The sequence below is a fragment of the Sceloporus occidentalis genome, unplaced genomic scaffold (genome assembly GCF_023333645.1).
Source record: "Sceloporus occidentalis isolate IW3139 unplaced genomic scaffold, rSceOcc1.0.p SCAF_1, whole genome shotgun sequence".
In the NCBI taxonomy this organism is placed as follows: Eukaryota; Metazoa; Chordata; class Lepidosauria; order Squamata; family Phrynosomatidae; genus Sceloporus; species Sceloporus occidentalis.
Window position 1 is genome coordinate 11,656,428 of NW_028316981.1, and position 27,984 is coordinate 11,684,411.

The 27,984-nt window shown below is 42.3% G+C and overlaps 2 protein-coding genes and 1 pseudogene across 3 annotated transcripts; 2 read left to right on the forward strand and 1 right to left on the reverse strand.

Moving 5' to 3' along the window:
• On the reverse strand, window positions 1-27,907 carry LOC149320748 (glyoxalase domain-containing protein 5-like). The gene is made up of 5 exons (XM_089506394.1): window positions 27,827-27,907; window positions 3,757-3,847; window positions 2,712-2,879; window positions 1,819-1,974; window positions 1-607 (listed from the first exon to the last, which is right to left on the reverse strand). The coding sequence occupies exons 3-5, from the start codon at window positions 2,859-2,861 to the stop codon at window positions 470-472; spliced, it is 444 nt and encodes a 147-aa protein (XP_089362520.1). The 5' UTR covers window positions 2,862-2,879; window positions 3,757-3,847; window positions 27,827-27,907; the 3' UTR covers window positions 1-469.
• LOC149320749 (uncharacterized) lies at window positions 8,360-13,225 on the forward strand (annotated as a pseudogene).
• LOC149320750 (zinc finger protein 396-like) lies at window positions 14,659-24,539 on the forward strand. Of its 2 annotated transcripts, XM_089505975.1 has the most exons (5): window positions 14,674-14,733; window positions 18,867-18,931; window positions 19,374-19,821; window positions 21,295-21,430; window positions 22,272-24,539. In XM_089505975.1, coding segments are annotated over exons 2-5 (1,344 nt in total). In that variant the 5' UTR covers window positions 14,674-14,733; window positions 18,867-18,929; the 3' UTR covers window positions 23,030-24,539. The 2 variants fall into 2 exon arrangements, with proteins under 2 accessions (XP_089362102.1, XP_089362101.1); XM_089505976.1 differs by lacking the exon at window positions 18,867-18,931 and having other exon boundaries at window positions 14,659-14,733.
• Window positions 27,908-27,984: the final 77 nt, after the last annotated feature.

Genomic DNA, 27,984 nt, shown 5'->3' on the forward strand with positions numbered 1-27,984 from the left:
TGTGACTGTTTCCTATGTTTTATCCTTTTTGCTTTTATTAGCTTGCAAAGAAGACCATACAAAATATTTCCCTGGCTGAAATGTGTTGGGCTATTTTCAATAGTAAAACGATCCCTCTTTTCAACACTTGTTGGTCACTTTTCCACATCACTTTTTTTTTTTTTTTTTTGGATGCTTCCAGCTGTCTTTGCTTTTTCCTTTTCCTTTTCCTTTTCTCAAGGGGACATGACAGTTGGGGCTTTCATGCAGATGGCATGGACAATACACTCTGGATTTTAGTCCAAACTTTAAAGGATGCATCTGAATTACTAAGCTCTGTTTCTTCAAATGGGTTCAGCAACTTGGATAAGCTCTTTAAAATTCTGTCTTTATTCTGGAATGGTCCCAGTCCAGGGACTACAACAAGTGCTGTGATCCAGACACACCTGATTTTTCATACATGAAAAGGGAGCAATGGACTCTGGTGAATTTACTGTGCTTCTAACTGGCTGCCATAATTGGAGATTTCCAGCAAGTTCTGGTCAGGATCTCGGAGGTAAATGGATGTTATGGGGCCCATTGCCCCTGTTCTGGATACTGGACCTTCTTCAATTTTTACCCCACAGGCCTGTAAGGAAGGAAACAGAATAGCTATACAGTTGGCCCTCCATCTTTGCAGCTTTGACTTTTGCAGATTTGACGATCTATGGTTTGGATTAATACAGGGGTAGGCAATCTTTTTGAGCCGGGGGCCGGGTTGCTGTCCTTCAGACAACTGGGGGGCCGAAGCCAAAAAACAAATAATTAAATAATTTTTTTAAAAAATTAAAGATATAAATAAACCAGGACAAATGTAGGACAAAATTTTCAAATGGAAGACACTTTTTTTAAAAAAATGGAGGACACGTGAAAAAATTTGCTGATTTTTAAAAAAATGTTAATATAAATGCATGTTTCTGAGGCTTCTATAGACAATTGCCCCCCAAAGGCCCCGGTGGCAATCGGCAGCAGGACCGGGCTGGGGCCAGTCCCAAGGCCTCGCCGGGCCACATCCGGCCCGCGGGCCGCAGGTTGCCTACCCCTGGATTAATATGTTCTTTCTGGGAATCACTAGGTCCTCCAGCACAACGCTGCCAGAAGTTGACCATAGAGTTGTAATGGAGGACCTAGAAATTCCTAGAGAAAACACTTCTCTAGGCATTTGTAGGTCCTTCAGTGCGATTCCAGTGGGGTTGATCACAGAGTTCAATGGATAACCTAGAGATTCCTAGAGAGCTGTTCTCTTAGGTAAAAAGAATAGTGTTTTTTGAAAAAAAAAATATGGATATCCCACATTCATGGGGGTCCTTCACCCCTAATCCCAATGAATGTGGAAGGACCACTGTAATTTCATTGCCTTCCACAACTTAGCAAGATCAAAAAAGGATCACTTGCAATAATATGCTGGCCATATTATAAGGCATTGCGTGCATCTACACTGTAGAAATCATGCAATTTGATACCGCTTTAAGTTTTATAGCTCCATCCTATGGAATCCTGGGATTCATAATTTCACATGGTCTTTAATCTGCCAAAGAGTGTTAGTCCCTCACAAAACTACAAATCCCGGGGCTCTGTTGGATGGAGCTACAAAACATAAAGTGGTATCAAATTGCATGATTTCTACCGTTTAGATGCGCTCACACTCCCCCCCCCAGCTCTTGCAAAAATGACTTTTAGGACTGCAGATCCCAGAATCCACTAGCCAGCCTGGCCAATGATGCTTATTAACAGAGCGGGATCTTGCAGCATGGCACCATCCCTTTGGACCACTGTTATAGGGAGCAAGGTTGGCCTGACCTTCAATCGTTCCATGAGTTGCTCCAGAGGCACCTCCGTGATGAGGCAGATATCCAAGGAACCAGGAGTCGGGTGGTGGGCTTTGGGCTCAAACTCTTTCCCCAGTTCATGGAGGTTAATCTTCTGGTTCCCAAAATGTAAGGCTCTGCGGGTTCCCTGTGAGTAAAGCAAAAAGTAGCTGTGTTGGGATTAGCCTTGAAGGAGCTGAGCACCAGAAAATTACTCCAAGGGTTATGTCCTCCAACCATGGAGATCTACCCTAGATTTTTAATCCTGTCGAATGCTATTTTGCTATGATAACTATTTGATGGACCAGTTGCTGCCACACTGCAGAATTAATGTAGTTTGATACTGTTTTAACAGTCATGGCTTCATCTTATGGAATCCTGGGATTTGTAGTTTGTTGTAGCACCAGAGCTCTCTGACAGAGAAGGTTAAATATCTCACCAAAAAAAAAAACAAAACAAAACAAAACAAAAAAACCCCACAACATTCCAGGACAAATAATTTCCCCAGCTTTTCAAATTTATTACTTTCCAAATGTCTGGGAGAAAACAAATGTTTCTGCACATAGTGTTCTCCATGTACTTGCTCATCCTAAAGTGTCCTGGAGAATTAGTTGGTGCAGAAAAACTCCATGTACTTCTGTACAGAATAATTCTGTGCAGAATAATCCATGGATACTTTGAGATGAGAATATCGGGGGGAAATGGAGTATAAAGTCTTGCCGATGCATTATTCTTCCTGATGGGGGTTACCAAATGGCATGGACTCTTCTTTTGGCCATGAAATATTCTTTCCATCCTTAGAAGAGACATTCCTGAGAATTCATTTATGCAGGGAGCAGGTCTCTTGAGCTAACCCTGACTTTGCAATCAGAAAAATCCTAGCACCTTAAAGGAGACAATCTCCATGCCAAGGACCTGGGTGTAGAAGGCCACTGTGTCCTCAATGCTCCTCACGGTCATCACCAAGTGGTCCAGGTGGTGGATGAGTCCACGGTGGAGAGATGCTGGGTTGGCGCTCCCATCCTCCTGAGACATCGCTTGAGAGCTGGGAATCTGGAAACCATGACAAACAATAGTATTTTTCAACACAAGGCATCTAATGTACCACAATGGTCATGCATGCTTTCTATGAATCATACCAACACACAGGATTTAATTACTTGGTGTGTAATCCTAAGAAATGTGGTATCTCCAGCAACATAGAAATGGCTGTGTTGGAGGGGAAGCATTCCTTAAAAGGTGGGTTTGGTGGCATTTTGGTTGTTGTGTGGTCAGTAAAGAATCCTGGCGTTGTTGTTGTTGTGGTGGTGGTGGGCCTTCAAGTCATTTCTAACTTATGGCAACCGTATATGAGGTTTTCTTGGCAAGATTTGTTCACAGGAGGTTTGCCATTGCTTTCCCCTGACGCTGAGAGCATGTGACTTGCCCAAGGTCATCCAGTAATTGAGCCCTGGTCTCCAGAATCTAACACTCAAACCACTATGCCACATCTGCAATAACAACAACAATAAGGTGAGTTGCAATGGCATAACTCTGACTGATGTTGCTGTTGTGTGCCTTCAACAAAAGTTGCTGGGGATGATGGGAATTGTAGCCCAACACATCTGGAGGAAACTAGGCAGGGGGCGGCAGCTGTGTTTTCATTTGTGCAGCACCTCACGCCATGAATTCCTTTCTCTTCTCTCCCTGTCCCCTCTCTGTTCTTACAGGTATTTAATGTACCCTCTTCTGGGGTCAGTCCTTCACGGCCAGATGCTTAGGCCATATGCTGCTCACACATGCCCAGCATCTCAAGTTGCATGCACAGCTTGGTCCAGCAGCAGGCCTTTCCTCCTCCACCCTGTTGCATATATGAGGGCCCATTTTTTAGCCTTCTCCATATGAGCATCATTGAGAATGAAGGCAAAGGAAAAGGGGAGGCCAAGAATACCTGGAAAGAGAAGTTGAAAGCTTTGCAAAGTCCAGAGGCGTCTTCCGCTCAGCGTTTCCTGGAGGTGGAGTTCTGGAGCTGGGTGGCACACCTTCAGCGAGGAAAGGAAAATCCTCCCTGAGTAACCAAGCTTAGTTGTGTGTGTGTGTAGAGCAAGAATTGTGCCACTACCTCTCCCAGAATCAGTTGCTGGACATAAGCTTTTAGAATTATGGAATCACAGAGCTGGAAGAGACCCCAAAGGCCATCCATTTCAACCCCTTTCCTCCATGCAGGAAGACATAATCCAAGTACTCCCAAATGCATAGAATTATAGAATCGTAGAATTGGAGAAGACCCAAGGGCCATCCAGTCCAACTCCTGCCCTGCAGGAACACTCAATCAAAGCATCCTGACAGATGGCCATCCAGCCTCTGCTTAAAGACCTCCAAGGAAGAAGACCCCACCACTTTCTGAGGGAGTGTGTTCCACTGCCGAACAGCCCTTACTGTTAGGAAGTTCCTCCTAATGTTGAGGTAGAATCTCTTTTCCTGCAGCTTGCATCCATTGTTTCCAGTCCTGTTCTCTGGAGCAGCAGAAAACAAGCTTGCTCCCTCCTCAATATGACATCACTTCAAATATTTAAACAGAGCTATCATATTATCTCTTAACCTTCTCTTCTCCAGGCTAAACATCCCCAGCTCCCTCAGTCGTTCCTCATAGGACATGGTTTTCAGACCCTTCACCATTTTGGTCGTGCTCCTTTGGACACGCTCCAGTTTCTCAGTGTCCTTTTTAAATTGTGGTGCCCAGAACTGGACACAATATTCCAGGTGGAGACTGACCAAAGTAGAATAGAGTAGCACTATTACTTCCCTTGATCTAGATACTATATTTTATTGATGCAACCTAAAATCGCATTGGCCTTGTTAGCTGCCGCATCGCACTGTTGACTCATGTTCAACTTGTGGTCTACTTGGACTCCTAGATCCCTTTCACACGTAGACTCATTCAGCCAGGTGTTTCACAGAAATATTAAAAAGAGATACAGATGAAAAACAGGCACAGATAAAAGGAGATAAATCAGTTATCATGAGAAGCCTCCCGAATCCTAAATAGCGTCCCTCCAAATCTAACAGCCTACTATTTTCTAATACAATCAATTTATTAATCACGCTAAGCATGCTGAATCCAAGCATAGTTTCATATTATGAGAAGAAAAATGGTTTATGATGTTAAAACAACACTGGAAAAGAAAGACAATTTAAAAGCACATTAGCTTTAAAAGCACCTCATTATAAGCTCCTTCATCAGTGGCTAGTCAATAGTAAAAATCCCTCTTGAATAGAGAGGTCTTGTTCTCCTGGCAGAAGAAGAGGGGAAAGGACCCTGCCTAGTAGAACTATAAATTCCAGAGTGCCTTGGTAACAAGATCAGGGCCAGGTCCAGTTCTTTGGCCTTTTTACCCTGCTTTTGTATATTGGTGCAATATATATAACAGAATTAAATTACTACAATATCAAAACATCACTTATTCAAAGAATAAAATGCAGTCAGATAGAGCACTTTAAAACAACGCATATTAAAACAGAGAAAAATACTGGAACACCAACATAATGTAACTATTACACAACATCACATATGCTTGAACTCTCATTTAGTCAAGTATGTGTTATATTGTGTAATAGTTATATTATTGCATCATTTGTGTTTGCTTTTTAGTCTTCTCCCTCCTTTTCTTACTGATGTAGCATTATAGTGTGGCCTGTTTTTGTACGGTTTGCAAGCCACGTTATTTTAATCAGAAAATTTGTTACACATAAAGCCATTAAACAATAAAGAACATCACGCATTTTTAATCAAGGGAAATAGGATCAGATTCAGCTCTGCAATGGCAGCAGGATGCAAGGTGAGGTGCAGATCAAACATGTACAATAATAAAATAAAACTAATAATTAAAAAAATATGGAGGATGACTGAGCATCACAAAGCGCAGCATGTCGGATCAGAAAGTGCAGAATGTTTTGCCTTGGCTGCCACCTCTTGTTCCTAAATGGGAATGCTGCCTCCACTGACAGCTCTATACAAATCTTGCATTCCTCCTTTTTCTCCCAGACCCTGATTTAAAAATGGCTCCTTGGGATGGGAACTCAGAAGTTCCCTATCTGCCCATAGGAGAAGCAGTGCTAGATCTTGTCTCTCTGTGTTGTAAGGGGATTTAATTTTTAAAAAAGTAAAAGAAAAAGAACCTTTATGATCATTTCCTTTTTTTCTTCTGCTATGGGAAAGACAAGTGGAATTTGAATTTCTCAGGCAAAGATATTCAAGCAAAAGGACAAGAGTCCAAAACTGACTTGGAAGAAGCAGCAGGTGAATTAAGAGACACAGGTCCAAAACACACTTCAGAAACAATCCACTCTGAGACTGCTTTATCTCAGTGCTAGGGAATCCTGGGATTGTAGTTTATTGTGGCACCAGAATTCCCTAGTGTAAAGTCGAAGGCTTTCATTCCCTAGCACTGAGCCCGGGCAGTTAAAGCAATCTCAAACTGGATTACTTCTGCAGTGTGTTCTGGACCTGTTGACCGCCCACATTTGTGGCTTTGACTTTAGCAGATTTGATTATTTGCAGATTTGATTACTGCTAATAATCAATTATTATATTTTATTGTATTTTATAATCAATTATTATAATTATTGATACACTCATGTATAAGTCTAGAAATTCAGTTTTAAAAATGGACTAAAAAACTTGAGTTGACTTATCCATAGGTCAATGTAAGTACTGTATTTTAACTCATATATATGTGTGTGTGTGTGTGTATAGTGAAAGGCAAGGGTTTAATCTGCTCTGGAAGCACTGGCCCCCTTCTACTCTCTCATCCATCCAGTCTTTAGTGTGAGCACAAATAGTTATGCTTGCTTAGGCTTGCCATATCCCGCCTGGGGGTGGGACTTTCCCGGTTTGGGGCGGGTCCGCACGGTCCCGCCCCGGTTTGCCCCCGCCCCCGGGCAGGATGTGGCAAGCTGAGGGAGGCTTTCAGTCGCCGCTTGGGCCTCTGCTCCCCGCCGCGATTGCGGCGAGGCCGGGGGCCCAGGCGGCGACTGAAAGCCTCCTTAAGGCGGAGGCTTTCCCGCGCCACTTGGGCCTCCTCTCCCTGCCGCGATCACGGCGAGGCCGGGGGCCCAGGCGGGGAGGGAATCCTTCACTCAGGGAGGCTTTGCCTCCCCGCCTGGGCCCTGGGCCTCGTTGCGATCGCGGCGGAGGCGGAGCCCAAGCGGCGAGGGCAAAACGTAGGACAACAATTTCAAATGTAGGACACATGTTTGTGTGTCCTACATTTGAAATTTTTGTCCTACATTTCCCCCGGTTTCGAGGTCCGGAGGTATGGCAACCCTATGCTTGCTGGAATTTTGTAAGTTCTTTGGCAATGTTTTCCATTGCTTCATCGATTTTAGATCTTTTCTTATATGGCTCTAAGTTTTACCCTCGCCTTATCGACGGGTTACATCAAAATCCAAAATTTCGGTTCCCAAACCTGCCTTCAACTTATATATCAAATCAATTTAGAGTTGAGTATATATAGTAATATGTCCTCTCTAGAAATTTCTAGGTCCCCCAGTGCAACTCTGACAGACATTGACCATAGAGTTGTGCTGGAGAACCTGGAAATTCCTCGAGAAAACACTTCTCTAGGTATTTGTAGGTCCTCCAACATGATTCTCTGGTCAATTTCCGACAGATGTTACTCACAGAGTTGCATTGGAGGACCTAGAGATTTCTATAGAGGTATTCTCTCAGGTGCAAAAGAATAGTGTTTTTTTTTAATTTGAGGTTTTTTTCCACATTCATAGGAGTCCTTAATCTCTGACTCCAGCGAATGTGGAGGGACCATTGTACTTTGGGAGATGGTTCCTTGAGGTCTAGTACCTTGAATCCACCACTTCTTGAGGCTTGGAGCAGGCCAGCTTCCATCCTACATAGGCTAGAATGGCTACTAGTCATTTCCCACCTGACTGAGCATTTCATGCCTTCAAGGGATGAAAAAAAGAGAATTTACTCTGGATAATACATCTTCTCTTTGGTGTTGTTGTGGTGGTGTGCGTTCAAGTAATTTCTGACATAAGGCGGCCCTAGGCAACCCTTTCGTAGGGACTACTGTACTTAGTTTAGCATCCACGATTCTGGAAAATGTGTTTTCAAAACTCAGCCTGTTGAAGAGGGTCTTGGGTTATTGCCACTTGGCCTAATTACTTTCACGTGTCTTGTTTGTTTGAGATAATTTTATTTCATTTTTCTTTTCCCATTCTCAGGAACCAACATCTTTGTCCTGACAAGAATTTGTAAGTTTTGCTCAAGAAGCTGCCTCAGGTCCCATCCCAGGAAGAAAGTGGGATATACATGAACTAAATAAATAACCCATTTTGCACTGTTGGAAACATTTTTCACATTTTGCAGGGAGACAGCTTTTGTCTTGACCGACTTGAGGGGTTCAATTTTAGCTACACAGGTCGGCCTGAGAATTGAAATGGCCGCCTGGCAGGATGGTATCTCAACCACGAGTCTCCCACTAGATGCTGCGTCGAAACAGAGAATGTAAGTGGAGGAGCCTGACCCAAATGAAATGGAGAAAGCTACTCAAAAATGGTGTCGTATCATCCGGGCTGAAGGTGCAAAGGAATCCTGGGAAAGGAAGTCAGCTAACAATGTGAAACGGGAACAGCCGAAAGGCTCTCCACAGCCCTGGGAAGGCCGGCTGCAAAACTTCTTGAAGGCCATTGAGTCTTCTCACTTGGAAAGGAGTACTCCATACCAAACTATGTTGGCATTAAGAAATGAGGCTCAGAGTATCTTATCTCCTGAGAAAGCAGCAGATGCCAGGCAACATCGGACAAAACATAATGCAACCAACGTTCTGCCCAGCCCTGGCAAGGAAGCCCAACTCTTGGCTAACAGCCCATTGGCCAAAGACAAGCAAGAAGGTGGCAAAGTGAAGAAAGAGGTTCTGGAAGATGAGGAGAACCTCAACGCTGAGGCCCAGCGGAAACATTTCCGGCAGTTACGCTATCAGGCTGCTGAGGGTCCAGTATTGGTTTGCACCCAGCTGTGGGAACTTTGTCACCAGTGGCTGAAGCCAGAAAAAAAGAAGAGATCCTGGATCTGGTGGTTCTAGAGCAGTTCCTGACTGTCCTACCGTCAGCAATGCAGGAATGGGTCCAAGAATGTCACCCAGAGACCTGCACCCATGCGGTGGCCCTGGCAGAAGATTTCCTGTTGAGGAAGGGAGATGCTGAGAGTCAAAATGAGGAGGTGGGAGAACTGAATAGGGGTTGTTCCTGGGGTTTGAAGGGATGTGCAAGAATCACAGAACCACAGAGTCAGAAGGGGTCTCATGGGCCATCTAGTGTAACCTCCTGCTCAATGCAGGTTCTCCAGCTAAAGCAGCCCCAGCAGGTAGATCTCCTGCCTCTTTTGGAAAATGTCCAGAGAAAGAGATTCTCACCACCTCTTTAGGCAATTGGTTGCATTGCTGAACCTCTCTTACTGTCAAGAAGTTTCTTCTTGCAAACTACCCTCCTGTAACTTAAAACCGCTAGATCTGGTCCTACACTCTGGAATTTGGAATGTGATTTGTATTCAGTGTACAGATGAGAGAGTGATATATATGGTGAAAGGACAGTTTTTAAAAATCTAATGACCACATTACAGTACATGCTTCACCTTTATTTCACAATAATGCAGCCACACCACCAAAGCACAGCTATCCACAGCTGCATCCACACTTCAGAAATAATCCAGTTTGACACCACTTTAACTACCATGACTCAGTGCTATGGAATTCTGGAAAATGTAGTTTGTTGTGGCATCAGAACCTCTGGGGCCACAATAAACTACATTTCCCAGGATTCCATAGCATTGCGCCATGGCAGTTAAAGCAGTGTCAAGTCGGATTATTTCTGCAGTGTGGATGCAGCCCACCTCTAATATACTCCAAAATAAAATACTTACAATGGATCATAGACATTAATTTTGTGCCCTTTCAGATTATGTTGGGCGATAACTCCCAGAAACAACATCTAGAGGACTGCATAATTCCCATCCCTGCAATATAGAAATAAATAAACACTCTTGGTATTACTTTTTGGACAGTGATTTCTCATGTTGGTGTCTCATGATCTGTTCCAGGGAGCAGACCATACTTTCTCTGAGACAGAACAGACTCATCCAGATGCATGGAAGCAGCTCTGCTTCACAGAGATCAAACAAGAGGCTGACAGAGATGCCATCTTTACAGGTAAGGCTTCCTTCTTTTACTTCTTTTTTATTTTTTAATTTGGTGCTGTGTAAACCAAAATGTTAATGTTTATGCTACCGCTTGGAATATACCATCTGTTCTAAGAATGGGCCACTTGTGGGCCTCCAGAGATCTTGTTGGACTGCAATTGCCATCTGCCCCCAGCAGTGTAAGTAAGGGTGAGAAATGCTGGGAGCTGCAGTATAACAGCATCTGGAGGGTTGCACTTTCTCTCCATCCTTGGAGCAGTAGGCATAAGCTTCAGCTTCAGCCATAATGTTAATTGAGGCATGTGTCTTGGTGTTGTTGCTGTAGTTGCTGTTGTTGCTGTTATATGCAACTTCAAGCTGTTTCCGACTTATGGTGACCCTAATAATAACAATTATTATTATTATTATTATTATTATTATTATTATTATTATTTCTTACCTCTCCCTGGGTGGAAGACAACAACAATTAACAAACAACAACACATTGGTTAAAACACACATCAGTTTAAAAGGACAAATAAGATGTGCACATATTAAAACAATCCACATCTAAAATTCATCATTTAAAACTCACAATTTAAAGAACCCCCCCGAAGCTGAGAGAGTGTGACTTGCCCAAGGTCACTCAGTGAGTTTTGTGACCAAGTGGGAAATCCAACCTAGTCTCCAGAGTTGTTGTCCAACACTCAGACCACTACATCACACTGGGGCAGGTTACAAGAACCATATAATTCCCTTGCTATAACAGCTCTGCTGGCTGCCAATCTGTTTCTGGGCACAATTCAGAGTGCTATAAAGCCATATATTTAGCTTAGGTCCAGGCTATCTGGCAGATCCTATCTCCTCACATGAAGGAAGTATTTATTCACAGAAATCCATGACAGAATTCATTTCTAAACCCATTAATGGGTATTAGTAAGGTTGCTTATATGTCATTTCCAGTACCAGCAGAATATGCCTCAGGATATCCAGCTATTGCAAAGAACGGTCCATTTACACTCAACCCCTGCTTTCTGTAGGTAGCTACCTGGCCAAGAGTCAGTATGGTGTAGAGGTTTGGTTGTTGTTGTTGTTGTTGTGATAATTATTTTTATTTATATCCCACCCTTTCCCCAAAACTGGGACTCAGAGCGACTTACAAAATTAAAAACTGTACAATTAAAAACATAGAAAAATGTTAGATTAAAACCAAATCAAATTATTACAATATTAAAACAGATTGCATACAAAAGAATAAAATATATTTAAAAAGATAAAGTGTTTAATATACAATTAAAAGACTACAATACCCAACCCGTTCTTCAAAACCCTTTTGTTTTAAATGTTGGGACGTTATCTGACAAGGAAATTGGAAGTATAATCCAATGGCAATCTGAATGCAATCATGGGGTTTTACGTTATTGCGTGATAGACTACCACACACGGTTTTGGGCAATGGGAAGTCAGTCCGAATGCAGTCATGGGGTTTCACGTTATTGCGTGAGAGATGATCACACGCAATTTCGGGCAATGGCAAGCTATTTTTGGTCAGTGGAAGTCAGTTCAAATGCAATTTGAATTCACATAAATTCATTGAACTAGTGAATTCACATGAATGCGTTCTGGCCCCACGTTCTTTTCGTTTGAAATTAAGAGAAATTCCTCCCGTGTGATAAACTCCTTGGAAGGCTAACAAGGAGGGGCCCATTCTAGACTACAATTCTGGAGGATAAGGTTCAATTCCCCACTTGGCCATGGAATCTGCTGGGTGACCTTGGGCAAGTTGCACTCTCTCAGCCTCAGAGGAAGGCAAAGGGAAACCCCCTCTCAACAAATCTTGCCAAGAAAACTCCATGATATGATCACCTTAGAGTCACCATAAGTCAGAAATGACTTCATGGCACACAACAAAAACAGCAACTACTACTACTACTACTACTAATACTACTGTTTGGCTACTGAACAAAATGCTGTTACTGATAGGCCTTTCCTCTTATCCAGCTTGACTTTTATGAATGGGAAGATCTGTACTTTGTGAGAAAGTGCTTTACTAACTGGCACACGCAACCCTATGGACGTCTCTGTACTTGCCTGGACGGAATTCTTGGTTACCTATGATGAATTTTGAAATTTAAAGATACAGTAGTGATTGGGTGCATATAAAAGGAATCACTCTGGTAGATCCATCTTTCTTCATGTGTTGAACCTGGTTTGAGACTAGTTTTCTTCTTGTCACAAGGTAATGGTGTTTATCTGATTTTTTCTCCACATTGTAGCGCAACTGGAGAAGGCATGTCAAAAGGAGCAAAACCAGTCAGCAAAACCTGAAGAACTGGAGCCATTTGCAATGTTGCCTGGGGAAATTGAACAGAGTGTTGTCCATCACCCTGATCAAGTGCAGGAATCTAAGAGTTTAGAGGGAAATAACTCAGAAGCTCAAGGCGGAAAATACATTAATTCTCAGGGAGGGTATGAGGACTCTGATGAAAACATAATCCAGCCGCCAGTAATCCTCAAGGCTGGGAGAGGAAGGGCAGGAATTCAACTGGGGCAAGCTCTTAGGCTGAGATCTGATCTTATCATGCATGAAAAGACTCTTGCAGGAGAGTCCCAGTATAAGTGTACAGTTTGTTGGAAAACCTTTTGCAGAAGGAATGTCCTTATAACTCATCAGAGAATCCACACTGGGGAGAAGCCGTATAAATGCCCAGATTGTGGGAAAAGCTTCAGCCAAAGATCCCACCTAATCCTACATGAGAGGACTCACACCGGAGAGAAACCGTACAAGTGCTCAGACTGCGGGAAAAGCTTTAGCCAGCGTCCACACCTTGTTAAACATGAGAGAATCCACACGGGAGAGAAACCTTACAAGTGCCCCTACTGTGGGAAGAGCTTCAGTGACAGATCAACTTTGACAACACATAAGAGGACCCACACGGGAGAGAAGCCTTATTCATGTTCAGACTGTGGGAAGAGTTTCAGCGATCGGTCGTCTCTGATAGCACACAACCGGACTCACACTGGCGAAAAGCCCTATAAATGCTCAGCATGTGGGAAAAGCTTTAGCCATCAATCGACCCTCATTCGACATGAGCGGATCCATAATGGGGAGAAACCTTTAAAGTGCTTGGAACCGGGGGAAAGTGCTGGTTCCATCTTGGCGGTGGAGAAGAGATCTCCTTTTGGGGAGAAATCCCCAATGCCATGGACAAATACTGTGATGTGAGGAGACTCTGTGTCTGTCAGCCTGAGTTCTCTGCCTTCTGAGAAACGGGAATAACAGTAACTCACAGAACTGTGAAACTCACCCATGGAAGGCAAAAACTAAAAATAAAGATAGTAAAACCTATTGGAAAGGATGCTGCTTACATTTGATACTAAAATAACTACACAGCCACAATATTCTTTCATGCCGTAACTGTATGTAAAGAATACTCACAAAATTTTAATTGTTTATAGGTTGGGTCAAGACTTCAGTCCAAAACCTACTGCAGAAATAATCCAGTTTGAAACCACTTTAAGTGCCCTAGTTCAATGCTAGGGAATTCTGGGAACAGTACTTTTGTGAAGCATGTAGTCTTCTCTGTCAGTTAGTTCTGGCGCCACAATAAACTACAATTCTTAGGATTCTCTAGCACTGAGGCAGGGCAGTTAAAGCGGTCTCATACTGGATTATTTCTGCAATGTGTTTTGGACCTTTCTTTGATCCATCAAGATGAATGGAATTTCAGCTAGACATGACTAACATGCATCATATTGCCTTCAATAGGCCTGTTCACTTGGCTTAGTCTGGAGAAGTAATCTTTGCAGAAGTAATCTTTGACGCCACTTTAGCTGCCATGGCTCAATGCTAGGGAATTCTCAAGATTGTAATTTGTTGTGGCACCAGGGCTCTCTGACAGAGAAGGCTAAATGTCTCACCAAACTACAGATCCCAGAGTTCCATAGCACGGAATCATGGCTGTTAAAGAGGTGTCAATAAACCTGTCTAGGAGCAGAAAGCAATTGGAAAGATGAACTGTTGCTTCTGAAGTGCGCACTCATCATATAGTTGCTTCCGAGAAAACAGATTTTTGTACCATTTCTCCTCTCTCTGCTGGTAAGGAGAGGCAATTGGTTCAGTCCAGCTATGTAATTAAACACTAACTCTTTTTATTCCTCTGTCCATGGTTTCTGCTGTCGTCTCTTATTTTATTTCCTCAAAGTAGTTCTGTATTTTTATTTGTTTATTTTAGACATTTATATCCCACCCGAATGGAAATCAGAGAATGCCCTGTTCTTTATGAATGATGTACAAGAGAGAATCTCAGCAGGTTTATCCCTTGCCATGCAACCTGGTAAGAAGTCAAGCCCTGCTGAAATTCCCCCATGATGAGACAACTCTTAAAGAGCTGGAGCTGTTTCTGATCTTCACTCTGGGTTGGACTGGATCATGGCCCTTGTAGGCTCTTCCAGCTCTATGATTCTATGATTCTAAGCGCACCCCATTGCTCCCCCCCCATTTCTCCTCCTCTATCAGTTCAAGCTCTTGGCTCTTCATTCTCCAAAGGGTGAAGGTCAGAGAGTTCCAATTCCTAGAGTGACCGGAAGTCACTCTGGGGGAGGAAAAGGTGTGCTTTCCGGGGGGAAACAAAGTATCCTTTCTCTGGTTCCGCTCTGTCTTGCTGCTGGGAAAGTGGCCTGGGATCTCCCCTCTTGGACGGCCCTTCTGTGTCCCTTTGGAGGAAGAAGCTGGTAGGTGGGGAGGGGCTCTGTGTGGGGAGGGGGCTTGGAAGCAGGCAGAAGTCCAACTGGGGAAGCTTCCCTGCCCTGAGCCTGGAGAGGAGGCAGCAGAAGGAGCTCCAGGATGAATTGGAAACCACAGAGGAAGCAGGGGGATTCCTGGACTTTGCAAAACCATTCTGTCTGGCAGGGATGCTGTCTGCCTTCAAGTCATTTCTGACTTAGGGCCACCCTAAGGCAAGCCTGTCCTGGGGTTTCCTTGGCAAAGATGTGTGTTCAGAGGGGGTTGGACATGGCTTTCCCCTGAGGCTGAGAGAGTGTGACTTGGACCAAGGTCACCCAGTGGCTTTCCATGGCTGAGCTGGGAACTGAACCCTGGTCTCCAGAGTCATAGTCCAAGGCTCAGACCACTATCTCACACTGGCTTTCTAAGATGAACCCCCAAACTAGGGGAGATACAGCCTTGTTAGTCTGGAAAATCTTGCAGCTCCTTCGAGACTCACTGGAAGAGAGAAGCTGGCAGCATGAGTTTTCATACACTTCGGTTTGCTTCTTCAGATGGATGGGGAGGAGGTAGGCCAGGTCTACAAAAGCTCATGCTGCGAGCTACTCTCTTTCAGTTAATAACAATAATAATAATCACACCAAATTTGCAGATGACACCAAATTAGAAGGAATAGCTAATATTCCAGAGGACAGGATCAACATTCAAAATGACCTGAATAGACTTGAAAGCTGGGCCAAAGGTAACAAAATGAAATTCAACACAGAGAAATGTAAAGTACTGCACTTAGGGCAGAAAAATAAAATGCACAGATACAGGATGGGGGACACCTGGCTGAATAAAACTACATGTTAAAGGGATCTAGGAGTCCAGGTAGACCACAAGTTGAACATGAGTCAACAGTGTGATGCGGCAGCTAACAAGGCCAATTCAATTTTAGGCTGTATTAATAGAAGTATAGTGTCTAGATCAAGAGAAGTAATAGTGCCACTCTATTATGCTTTGGTCAGGCCCCACCTGGAATATTGTGTCCAGTTCTGGGCACCACGATTTAAAAAGGATATTGAGAAACTGGAGCGTGTCCAGAGGCGGGCGACTAAAATGGTGAAGTGTCTGGAAACCATGTCCTATGAGGAATGACTTAGGGAGCTGGAGATGTTTAGCCTGGAGAAGAGAAGGTTAAGAGGTGATATGATAGCCCTGTATAAATATTTGAAAGGAAGTCATATTGAGGAGGGAGCAAGCTTGTTTTCTGCTGCTCCAGAGAACAGGACACAGAACAGTGGATGCAAGCTGCAGGAAAAGAGATTCCTCCTGAACATTAGGAGGAACTTCCTGACAGTAAGGGCTGTTTGACAGTGGAACACGCCTTCCTTGGAGTGTAGTGGAGTCTCCTTCCCTGGCGGTCTTTGGCCATCTGTCGGGGATGCTTTGACTGAGAGTTCCTGCATAGCAGGGGGTTGGACTGCATGGCCCTTGGGGTCTCTTCTGTCTCTGTGATTCTATGAAAATTAATATGTGAAGGGATCTTGCAGCACCTTTGAGACTAACTGAAAGAGAGAAGTTAGTAGCATGAGCCTTCATACCCTTACATTTTCTTCTTCAGATGGAGGGGGAGGAAGCTCATGCTACAAAAGCTCATGCTGCCAGCTTCTCTCTTTCAGTTAGTCTCAAAGATGCTACAAGATCCCTTTGCCTACAAAGCAGGGGAGGAAGTGCAACAAGTTTTCAGATCTTTGTGTTTGTACCTTCCAGACACTTCTTGATTTATGGCAACCTCATGAATTTGATATGGTTTTCTGAGGCAAGAAAGATGCAGAGGTGGTTTTGCCAGCTCCTTCCTCTGAAATATAGCCTGCAATGCCAGGTATTCATTATCAGTCTCCCATCCAAGTATTAACTAGGGCTGATTCTGCTTAGCTTCCAAGATCAGAGGGGATCTGGTGCCTCTAGGGCTTAGGTAGATTAAAATTATGGAATCTCTGATGTGGAGTATGTATTCCGTTTCCACATTTGAAATAACAAAAAAATCCAACTTGCAGACAAAGGTATGAAGATGCCAACCACAGATGCTGGCGTAACATCAGGAATAAACTCATCTAGAACATGGCCACATAGCCTGAAAAAACCCACAAAAAACTAAAGATAGAATGAGACTGTAGTTTATTAGGACCAACAAAGAGTTCTTTAACCTAGTTCATAAGATACATCAAGGGGGGAAATGCTACCTCTCTCCTAATGTGATTGGACTGCAGTTCCCAGCATTCCTCACCATTGAGTGTCCTGTCTGGGGCTGTTGGGAGTTGCAGTCTTGAGGCCCATATGATTCCCAATCCTGTCAGAAGTGTAGGTGCCTTATGGAATCATAGTCATTGATGAAATTAAATGGACAAAATATGAACAGTGTCAATTACTTTACAGTATTTATAATAGCCATTAACTAAACTGTCACTGCTGATAAAACAGAAATCCTTATGAAGTTATTTAACACAGGCAGCATGATAAAGATCTTTCAGATCTCTGGTGATAGTCTAGAAAGTCTCGATAAAGGGTATGTCAGCATCTTTCTCGCTCTCTCATTTGACTTGAATATTTGCCCAAACGGCTCTCCTCCAAATATCACGAAGTAGCAAGCAAACTTTAAAAAATGAAAATATTTAAATTTAAATAAAGATATTTTCACTGTAAGAGATTTTTCTCTCTAGAAAAATAAACTGAATAATAACGAAACAATCAAGCATATCTAAAAACAAAGCCAAAACACAAGTATGGGCCAAAGCAAAACCAGAAAAGCAGCATTCATTCTCTGGGGCCAAATAAGAGTTCTGTGGAATTCAAAAACATAGGCATGGTATTTGAAAACTGGTTGAGGAAGTGGCGAGGTTTTGAAAAATTCTCTCTACATTGCATATATTGTTTGTGCCAGCATGCCTTAGTGGTTTGAGTGTTGGACTGCGACTCTGGAGACCAGGGTTCGATTCCCATCTTAGCCATGAAATCTACTGGATGGCCTTGGGCAAGAAGTCACACTCTCTCAGCCTCAGGAGAAGGCAATGGCAAACCTCTTCTGAAGAAATCTTGCCAAGAAAATCCCATGATAGGTTGCCACAAGTTGGAAACAACTTGAAGGCACACCACCACCACCATCACAACAACAAATTGTTTGTTCTTTCTGTATAGAGCATTGTAAATTGGTCAACATGGCTAGCTATGCTCCTCCATCTTCCGCATGGTAAATTAGGTTATTGTACAGAGAAAGTCTTTTGAAATTTATGCTTGAAAAGTAATCGAGGTTAGAGGCAAAGTTTAGACTTTGAACCATTGAACATACACAAAATTTCTTATACACAAAATACACAACATACACAAAATTTCTTATACACAAAATTTTTATACACGGATTCAAGCATCCATGGTTTGAAAATGTTAAAAAAGTATAGATTTCAAATATCAAACCTTGATTTTCCATTTTTATAAGGGATACCATTTTGCTGTGTCATTATATTTAATGGGATTTGAGGATCCACAGATTTGTTATCCACAGGGGATCTTGGAACCAAACCCCAGCGTATAACAAGAGTCCACTGCACATATGTTAACGAGATGATAGAAATCTAAGCTGACTTTATCCTGAGTACTGCATCTCCTCCACATTTAAATGGGGAAGCTTTTTCTCATGTAGGGATTGTAGAGCAATTCTATATAGAATTAGAGCTCGGAAAAGTTACTTCTTTAGACTACAACTCCCAGAATCCCCTAACCAGCTTGACTACTTCTGTTCATGAAAAGGCAGTAAAGAAATAAACAGATTAATTGGAAAATGGAATGCCTCAGAATTAATATATATATGGTGAATGGAGGAGAGGCTTGGGATTAATGTTAGTAAAACATTTTTCTGTATCTCAGAATTACCCTTTAACTGTTTTGATGTCCCTTGGTGTTGGTGATATTGTTAATTACATTGGTTATCGCAATTATTTTTTTAAAGTTGTTATTAAGATAAGATAACTATGGTCATTTGCTGCCTTGAACACTCTTCCTAACAGCAGCAGAATAAAATGGAATTCATCATAATAATGTACAGATATCTGATAAGTCTTAAAAAATAATAAATAAGTTGTTATAATTTTCCTGCTCATAGAAGCCAAGCAAGCCAAGGATCAAGGTTCTTTTCCTCCATCACTGATCAGAAAATCATAATGCTATGTAAGTTACTAAATGTGTTAAATTTATAAATGAGTTGTTAAAATCTCTCTGCTCATAGATAGGAAGCAAGTCAATGACTAAGGTTAACCTATGATTCTGAGGAAGTAGACTTAAGTCTACAAAAGCTCATGCTGCCAAATTCTTTTTTTCAGTGAGTTTCAAAGGTGCTACAAGATCTCTCTGCATACTGATTCTAGAGACTAACATGGCTATATCTTGAATTATAATGTTAACCTACATCACCACTACTTATAATTCTAATTCTAAATTAGTTATCAAACATCTTAAAATTATAATCAGGTTGCTAAAATCTCCCCACACATAGAAAGGAAGCAGGTCAAGAAGGAAGGTCAGTCTTCTCCATCCTTGCTCAAAAAAGGGCATGGCTTGCCTGCTTGTTGCCCATGGCTCGAGATAATGGTAACAATTTCCTTTTATTTAGGAGTACTATCAACATTCCCCAGCATCTGAGAGGCAAGAAGATGGCCCATCTTCTGCCGGACCTCTGTAAAGAAATCCTGCAAACTGACAGCAACCGGACCAGTGAGGAAATCAACTCCTTGAAAGTAAAGGAAGAAGTTCTCGATGCAGAGGCCACCAGCTCGGAAAGGCAGCGCCAGCACTTCAGACAGTTTGGCTACCAAGAGGCTGAGGGACCGCGAGAGGCTTGTAACCACCTCTGGGAACTGTGCAATCTCTGGCTGCAGCCAGAGAGGCACACCAAGGACCAGATTCTAGAGTTGGTGGTGCTGGAACAGTTCCTGGTCGTCTTACCGCCAGAGATCCAGAGCTGGGTTCGAGACATGGAGCCTGAGAACTGTTCCCAGGCTGTGGCTGTAGCAGAGGATTTTCTTCTTAGGCACCAGGAGGATGAGAGGCAGAAAGAGCTGGTGAGAAGATGGGCTTTTAGGACTGAAGGTCTTGATGAGGGTATTTCCTACTGCAAGATATGGGGATGTCTGTTGGTGAAGATTAGAGCATAGACACACTATCATTTAGGTCTACAACTTCCTGAATCCCTCCAACAACCTGTACTTGTATTTATTTAAATAATTTTATTTTATATAATTAATTGTCTTTCTTCTTGCAGAGCAACCAATTTATATCCAGTCTTTCTCCCAAATAGGATCCAAACAAGTTTGTGCCTGAGTTCAAGCAAGGTGGTTGTTGCTGATGTTGTTGTTGCATGCCTTCAAGTTGTTTCTGATTTATGGCAACCCTAAGGCAAACTGATCACAGGGTTTTCTTAGCAAAATTTGTTTAGAAGGGGTCTGCCTTTCCCTCCCTCTGAGGCTAAGAGACTTGCCCAAGCTCACCCAGTGAGTTTCATGGCTGCGCAGGGATTTGAATCTTAGTCTCCAGAATTCTAGTCCAGTGCTCAACCCACTACTCCACACTGCTGCACTTAGTTGTAAAGCAAGGTACGTAAATTAAAAATGATTACTAAATAAAGTTAATACACTATTAGATAAATACCATATTAAAGCAGCAATACAGTTGGCCCTCCATATCGACAGATTCAACCATTCACGACTTGAAAATATTTTAAAAATACATAAATTCTAAAAAACAAACTTTGATTTTGCCATTTTATTTAAGGGACAGCATTTCACTCTCCATTGTATTTAGTGGGACTTGACATTCATGGATTTTGGTATCCATGGGAGGTCCTGGAACTAAACATTGTGTTTTGGCTCAACATATGAAATCAAGAACAATTAAAAAATAATGCAGTACACATACATTTTTTCATAGGTGCTTACCACTAAATCTTTGCTTAATTTTAATTTTTTTAAAATTACTTGCTGATGGAAGGAGAGCAAGGAGGAAGCCAGATTGGTCTTCTGTGGCAGAAAGTTCCATAGCCTGAGCTTATCTACTGAAAAGGCTCTTGGGTGACTTCACAAAATGTGTCTGTGATTGTGGTGGGACTGAGAGAAAGCCCTCCCTTGAGGATCTTAAAAGTTGGTCAGGCTCATATGGGAAGGCCCTTGTGGTCTCTTCCAACTCTATGATTCTATGATTCAGATAGTCTGGACCCAAGCACTATAGAGCTTTATAGGTCATGACCAATACTCTTAATTGTGCCTGGAAATGAATTAGTAGAAACTATAGTTCAAAATTATGGTGGTTGTGTATCGCGAAAGACAAGTTGTCTACTTGGGTACACGATCAAAGGAACAGACCAGTGGGTGGAAGTATTAACTGATTTATTAACCTAGCAGGCATTTTTAAATGTTTTCCTCCAGCCAGTCTGGTGAGGGATGACAAGATTTGTGGTTCAATAATACCGATTTCCCAGCCCTACACTTCACTTTCAGGATTGAGAAGTTTTATCTATGGGACCTGCTTTATTCTTTCAGGTATTGGGGCAGTTCAAAGAAGAGGGGATTAATTCTCCCAACACAGAGGAAGCTTCATCAGATTCCTGGCACAGAGTCATTTTAGGGGAGATAAAACAGGAGGAAGAGGATGATGACCAAGATGCTGCCTCACTAGGTAAGGCTTTTTCCCCCTATAGTTTTGTAGCACTTATTTAATAACAATTTAATAATATTTTTAATAATTTGGAGCATGAAGCAAAGTTGGTGGACAGTGAATCATCAGAAAGCAAAGGTGCCATTATCTTAACCATCCATGTGTACAATTCTGGATTTGGGAACATTTCAGATTTTGGATAAGGGAGACTCAAGCTGCATTATAAACAGTTTTAAAATACTTTTAAAGGATAATTAAAAATATACAACATAGAAGTAGCACACCTCTTTGAACCCGACTCTGCCATATGATTAAAATTAGCCAAAGTCCTGCCTCAATTAAAAAAAAAGTCTTAACATGATGGTGGAAAGAGAGCAGAAAGGGGGTTAACCAGACCTGTGGAAGGGATTTGCACTGTCCACTTCATCCACAAGGGTCTCATTTGTAGATGCAGCAGCCATGCTTGTGATGGTGTTGGGACCAAGGGAATGCTCTCCTTCGAATATCTTAGCACTTGGGCTGGCTTGTGTAGGGAGATATGATCTTTTAGATTAGTGAATCCCAAACTTTGGTCCTCCAGGTGTCTTGGACTTCAACTCCCAGAAGCCATAGTCAGTTCAGTCAACGGTCAAGAATTCTGAGAGCTGAAGTCCAAAACATCTGGAGGACCAGAGTTTGAGAACCACTGTTTTTGACAGTCTAGACCCAATCTGTGTAGGGTTTTAAAGGTCCTAACCAGCACTTTGAATTCTTCCTGGAAAATGACAGTGAACCTGTTCCACCATGACTTGAATATATTTATTTTTTCTCACCCCTGGGCCAGGAAATGACTTCTGCCTTTGGATTTCCCCCTTTCTTGCAGGTGATGAGCGAACCTATGGTGTGGACTCTGACATTTCTGGGGAACCAGAGCCCCACAAGGTATTCTTGGGAAGAGCCGAGTGGAACGTTTCACGCATCCCTGATCTGGGGGAAGCTTCAGAGAGCCATCTGGAGAAGGAAAGGGGGAAATTAATTTGTACTCCGCAGAGCTACTCGCAAGTCACAGGAGGAGCGGGAGGAGGCCAGCCCAGAATCCAAGATGAACGCTTGAAAAAATGCCCTGAATGCGGGAAAGGTTTTGTATGGCGGTCGGAACTTATCGAACACCAAAGATCCCACACAGGGGAGAGACCCTATTCCTGCTCGTACTGCGGGAAAAGCTTCAGCCGCAAGTCATACATTATTAAGCATGAAAGGATCCACACGGGAGAGAAACCCTACATCTGCTCCCACTGTGGCAAAGGCTTTATTTCAAAGTCAGACCTCATCAAACACGAAAGGACCCACACAGGGGAGAAACCCTACCTCTGCCCTGACTGCGGGAGAAGTTTCAGCCGGAAACAGTTCCTGGTGACCCACCGGCGGACCCACACAGGGGAGAAGCCCTATAAATGCTCTGAGTGTGGCAAGAGCTTTAGCCAGCGGACTTGCCTTGTCATCCATGAGAGAGCCCACACGGGAGAGAAACCCTTCCAGTGCCTGGTGTGTGGGAAGAGCTTTGGCAGGAGGGACATCCTCATGACACACCAGAAGCTGCACACCCGAGAGAAGGCATTCCAGTGTGCCAATTGGTTGTGAAATGCTTGCTAGTGTCTCCTCTGTGTTTGTGGGTTCAAGTGCTTTGGGTTCACTGTGGCATATAAATCAGATATAGGGAATCTTTGGCCAGAAATTGGAAGAGTTTCTTTTTGTGGAATACAGCACACAGAATTCCTCCAAACACTTTTGAACTGAGTAAATTTGGGAATTGTCAAAGCAGCTTCTCCAAATTCTTTTTTGCTGTGCCGGCTGAATGAATCTGGGAATTGTCATCCAACATAGGTAGCTTCTCCAAATTCTTGTTTCTGATTCTCTAGAGCAGGATTGGGCAAAGTGGGCCCCTGCTGGGCTGTTTTTGTAGCCCTTGGGAACTTCTGGCAGTAAACAAAAATGCCCCCAAATATCACACAATGCCCTCTTGGGGGCATGAAAGCATTTCCCCTCTGGGCCTTGTCAGATCCAGAAAATGCCCTTTTAAAAATCAGAAGTTATTTACATTCACTTCTTGTTCTGGAAAAAGGGCAGGGAGGGTTGCAAACATGGCAAAAATTCCCTCACAGCACCTAGAGGGCATTTGGGTGCAAAAAATTAACCTTGCAATATAGCAAGTACATTTCTTTACCGCTTATGAATGCACTTACTGTAAGCACTCCCTGGGAGTGCTTAAGCACTTTCAATGGGAGATGAAGCAGGAAGTGTGCCCCCAAATTCTCATGCAGTTCCCTAGCCTTCCACTGTTGCCTGCCCCTTCTCAAGAGACATGGGTCTACAGTGTCCACAGCCCCTGATCACTGGCCAAGATGGGTGATGCTGATGGGATTTGTAGTCCAAAACATTCAGGAGACCTAGTAGTCCTATCCCTGGTGTAAATATTTGGGAAGCCGTTAAGAAAAGGAGGACTGTGTCTCTGTGAAAGAGAAAAACAACATTTGAATGCTGGGTCTAATAGGTTAAAGAACTATGTTAGATGTTTTTAAGTGTACGCCCCTTCCCCAAAACAAATATAATGTGGAAATTAAGCTATGAAACATTTCCCGCCGATAGCACACTTACGGCATAAATATACACTGGCATTGTTACATGGGATCCAGAGCTTGCAAAATTATTTCTTTTTAATAAATCATTTCATTATTCAGTACAATCTAAAAGTCTGTTACCAGTACTCAATACAGTGATTAAAAGTAAGATGTTACTTCACTTGCTGCACTGTTTATTATTTTTCCTTTTTTCCATTTTTTGAGGGGGAAAACCCATAGAATAATGTAGAGAATGGATTCAAACTCTGCCAAATTACCTCTAAATCTATCCTTTAAAGGTAATGTTTGAAAGTTGCTAGAAACAAGCAAGGTACAGTCGGTCGTCTGTATCCATGGATTCAACGATCCACACTTGAAAATATTCAAGAAAATATAAATTTGAAAAAGCAAGCTTTGATTTTGCCATTTTATATAAGGGTATTTTACATAATGGCATTTTACTCTGCCTTTATATTTAATGGGACTTGAGCATCCATGGATTTTGGTATCCATGGGGAGGTCCTGGAAACAAACCAGTGGATACCAAGGGTCTACTGTACTTATTACTCTGGTAAAGCAATGTTGGTTGCCTTACTCATGTTGTTTTTTTAATGTGCATTTGTTACATCCTTGTTATCCCCTGAAAGTAACTAGTTACAAGTTTGTTCTGGTGCCACAACAAACTATAATCCCCAGAATTCCCTAGCATTGAACCATGGCAGTTAAAGTGGTGTCAAACCAGGTTATTTCTGCAGTGTGAATACAGATTCTGTTATATTTTTGAAATAACCTTTTTGTTCATAATCAAAAGTTTATTTTAACTCCATGGATATTTCATTTCCCTCTAAATATAAAGCGACTACAGTTTGGCCCTCCATATCTATGGATTCTTTATCTATAGCTTCAATTATCAATGGCTAGAAAATATTATATATATATATATATACACACACACACACACACATTCCAAAAAGCAAGGCTTGATTTTGCTATTTTATATAAGGGGCACCATTTTACTATGTCACTGCATATAATGGGACTTGAGCATCCATTGATTTTGGTATCCTGAAAGCAAACCCCAGGAGATTCAAAGGACCCACTGTAATTAAACATAAGAAACCTACACTGGAGAGTCATCTATCGGGACAACATTGTGTTAAACAGACATTCTGCCCAATAATCATTTTTAAAAAGTCATCTATTTTTAGATTTCAAACCTGAAAGTACTTATGTTCCCCTCTTTAAATATTAAATGGACAGAGCTTTGAGTGTTCTTTTTAGTTCCTTGATTAATTGAAGTCACGTGAACATTTTTAATACTTTTTAAATTCCACTGTATTTTATCGTTGCAATTTGTTTAATTGTGTTTCAATAATTTTCACTTTTTCTGTTTTCTTTGTATCTCTTGGTCTTGTTTGCGAACTGCTCTGGGTCACAGTTTTGGGAGAAAAGTGGAAAACAAACGAAAAATAAGTATGGTCATGACAGAGAGAAAAGAATAGAGAAGCAGGGATTTAATTGTGAAGCATTTGATGAAACAGCAACCTGAGTTAAACCAGAATTGGCCTTGCTTGGAACGTTAATTTTCAAAAAGCTTTTAGTTCCTGTTACCATTATAGTGTTTAAAAAGTAAATTATGGTTGAATTCTCAATGTGTTCAACTGAGGCAACCTGTTATATTATACATTCCATTGCTTATTACTTTCCTGTCACTTTTGCTGTTTTTTAAAATATAACCCACACGCTAAAGCTACATCTGCACTGTAGAAATAATCCAGTTGGACACCATTTTAACTGCCATGGCTCAGTGCAGTGGAATCTTGGGAACTGTAGTTTGTTGTGGTACCAGAGCTCCCTGGCAGAGAAAGCTAAATGCCCCACAAAGCTACAATTCCCTGAATTCTGTAGCATTGTGCCATGGTAGTTAAAGTGGTGTCAACCTGGATTATTTCTGCAATGTGAATGTAGCTTTAGTGTGTGTGTTATTTTTAACAAAACAGCAAAACAGTATGTATAAGAATCTGGAAATCTGTCCCGATTGTGCATAAAGTAGGAGTCACACTGGAAGAATCAAACCTAAGAATCAGCCCACACAGCTGGGAAATGTTTGTGAGAAATAGTGACCCATGTTCTCACTGAGTTGGCCAATCTGTGTCTGGAGAATGGGCTGTCATGGTTTAGACTATGGCTGGCATCCCATTGATATTCAGATGGTGCAGGTTGGATTTGGAGGCTAAATACCCTATAGGCATCAGATCCCATCTGATCTAGGAAGCTAAGCAGGGTTAAATACTTGGTTAATACTTGGATGAGAAACCATCAACATGCATCAGGTGCTATAGGCTATATTGCAGAGAATGGAACTAGCAAAAACACCTATAAGTATCCTGTTCCTAAGAAAACTCTATGGAATTCATCTGGTCACCATATATTGACAAGCAAATTGAAGGCACAGCCACACACACACAGAGATTTATTCACTATTGAACAACTGAATCAGTGAGTGTGCTCTAAGTGGAACTGACCAACAGGATTCCAGCCATGGTTTTAAGAAAATGAAATGAAAAACTATACAGATCCATGGCACCGCTATAGACTGCTGTGTGAAAAATCACTCTGGCCCAAAATACATACCATCCAACATGCCCAGAGACTATTTTTTGGGCTGGCAGGTGAGTGGTTACATACTTCCATGTTCTCACACACCTACATACAGACCCTCTTCCCCAAATATCTTGAATCACTGAGACAGGGAATTTCAACTAATGTGGAAAGGTCCGAGGGTGACCATAAGGCTGAAAGTAAAGTTGAACCATGCTGAAGGAATAAAAAATATCTTCAATCTTTCAAAATTCATGGGATCACCATAAATGAACAGGAGAATTGAAGGCACATGCTGTATATACTCGAGTATAAGTCGACTTCATGTATAAGTCGAGGGCAGGTTTTGGATTTTGATACAACCCATGTATAGGTTGAGGGTAAAATTTAAGGGCATGTAACAAAAGATCTAAAGGATGAAGCAAAGGAAAATGGTGCCAAAGAACTTAACAAAATTCTGTCCACTAAAGGCTGGATGGATGAGAGCGCCGGGGGGGGGGTGGGGTGGTCAGTGCTTTCAGGTCAGATTACACTTTTGCCATTCACCAGGGGATGGTTCTCTTTTTATAAGAGTTAAAAGTACAGTACTTACATTGACCTGTGGATAAGTCCACTCAGGAATAGGGGCAGACCCTAGAAGCCCAGCCTGATTTGGGGCCCTACAAGACTGAATACCCCTCCAACAACAACAACAAAGCTTTTAAAAGTCTCTGCACAGGAAAAGGCAACATCCTAAAGATGAGGCGAAATTGCAACCTCTGTCCCTGAGAAGCTACTTTTCTACACGAAGAGACTGATGTACCACACAAATGGTGGAGTGTCACTGAAGAGGTAGTCATGGGCCAGTCACACTCTCTCAGCTTATCCTGCTTTAAAGGGGTGTTAACGTTGGTCAAGTGTGACATAGGCAGAAGGGGAGAATTAAGTATCTGGCTGCATCTATGCTACAGAAATAATGCAGCCTGACTCCGCTTTAACTGCCATGGCTCAATACTACGGGATTCTGGACAGTTTTGTGAGAGATTTAGCCTTCCTTGTTACAGAAATACGTTGCCACTAATGACAAATCCCAGGGTTCCATAGCATTGAGCCATGACAGTCAAAGCGGTGTCAAATTGCATTATTCCTGCAGTGCAGATGCAGCCCCTGAGCACCTTGGAGGAAAAGGTAAAATAGACATTTAAATCAAGAGTCTTGGAATGACATAAATTGTGTGTACCTTAGCTGTTGTTTGACTGTAACTCCCAACATTCCTCACCCTTGGTTATGCCGGCTAGAGTTGGAGTCCAACACTATCTAGAGGGCCATGTGATTCCCACCCCTGCCCTACAGAAAAACTGAAGTGGTATGGTCCAGGCTTTGGTTTACTACCTTACT

Bases quoted from the DNA above. Each gene is read 5' to 3' on its own strand.
- LOC149320748 (XM_089506394.1), bottom strand. From the start codon at position 2,861: ATGTCTCAGGAGGATGGGAGCGCCAACCCAGCATCTCTCCACCGTGGA. The intron at 1,975-2,711 runs GTGCTAGGATTT...CTTTACTCACAG, and splicing joins TGGAGATTGTCTCCTTTAAG to GGAACCCGCAGAGCCTTACA. The intron at 608-1,818 runs GTCAGGCCAACC...CCTTCCTTACAG, and splicing joins AACTCATGGAACGATTGAAG to GCCTGTGGGGTAAAAATTGA.
- LOC149320750 (XM_089505975.1), top strand. The intron at 19,822-21,294 runs GTGAGAAGATGG...TTATTCTTTCAG, and splicing joins ATGAGAGGCAGAAAGAGCTG to GTATTGGGGCAGTTCAAAGA. The intron at 21,431-22,271 runs GTAAGGCTTTTT...CCTTTCTTGCAG, and splicing joins CCAAGATGCTGCCTCACTAG to GTGATGAGCGAACCTATGGT.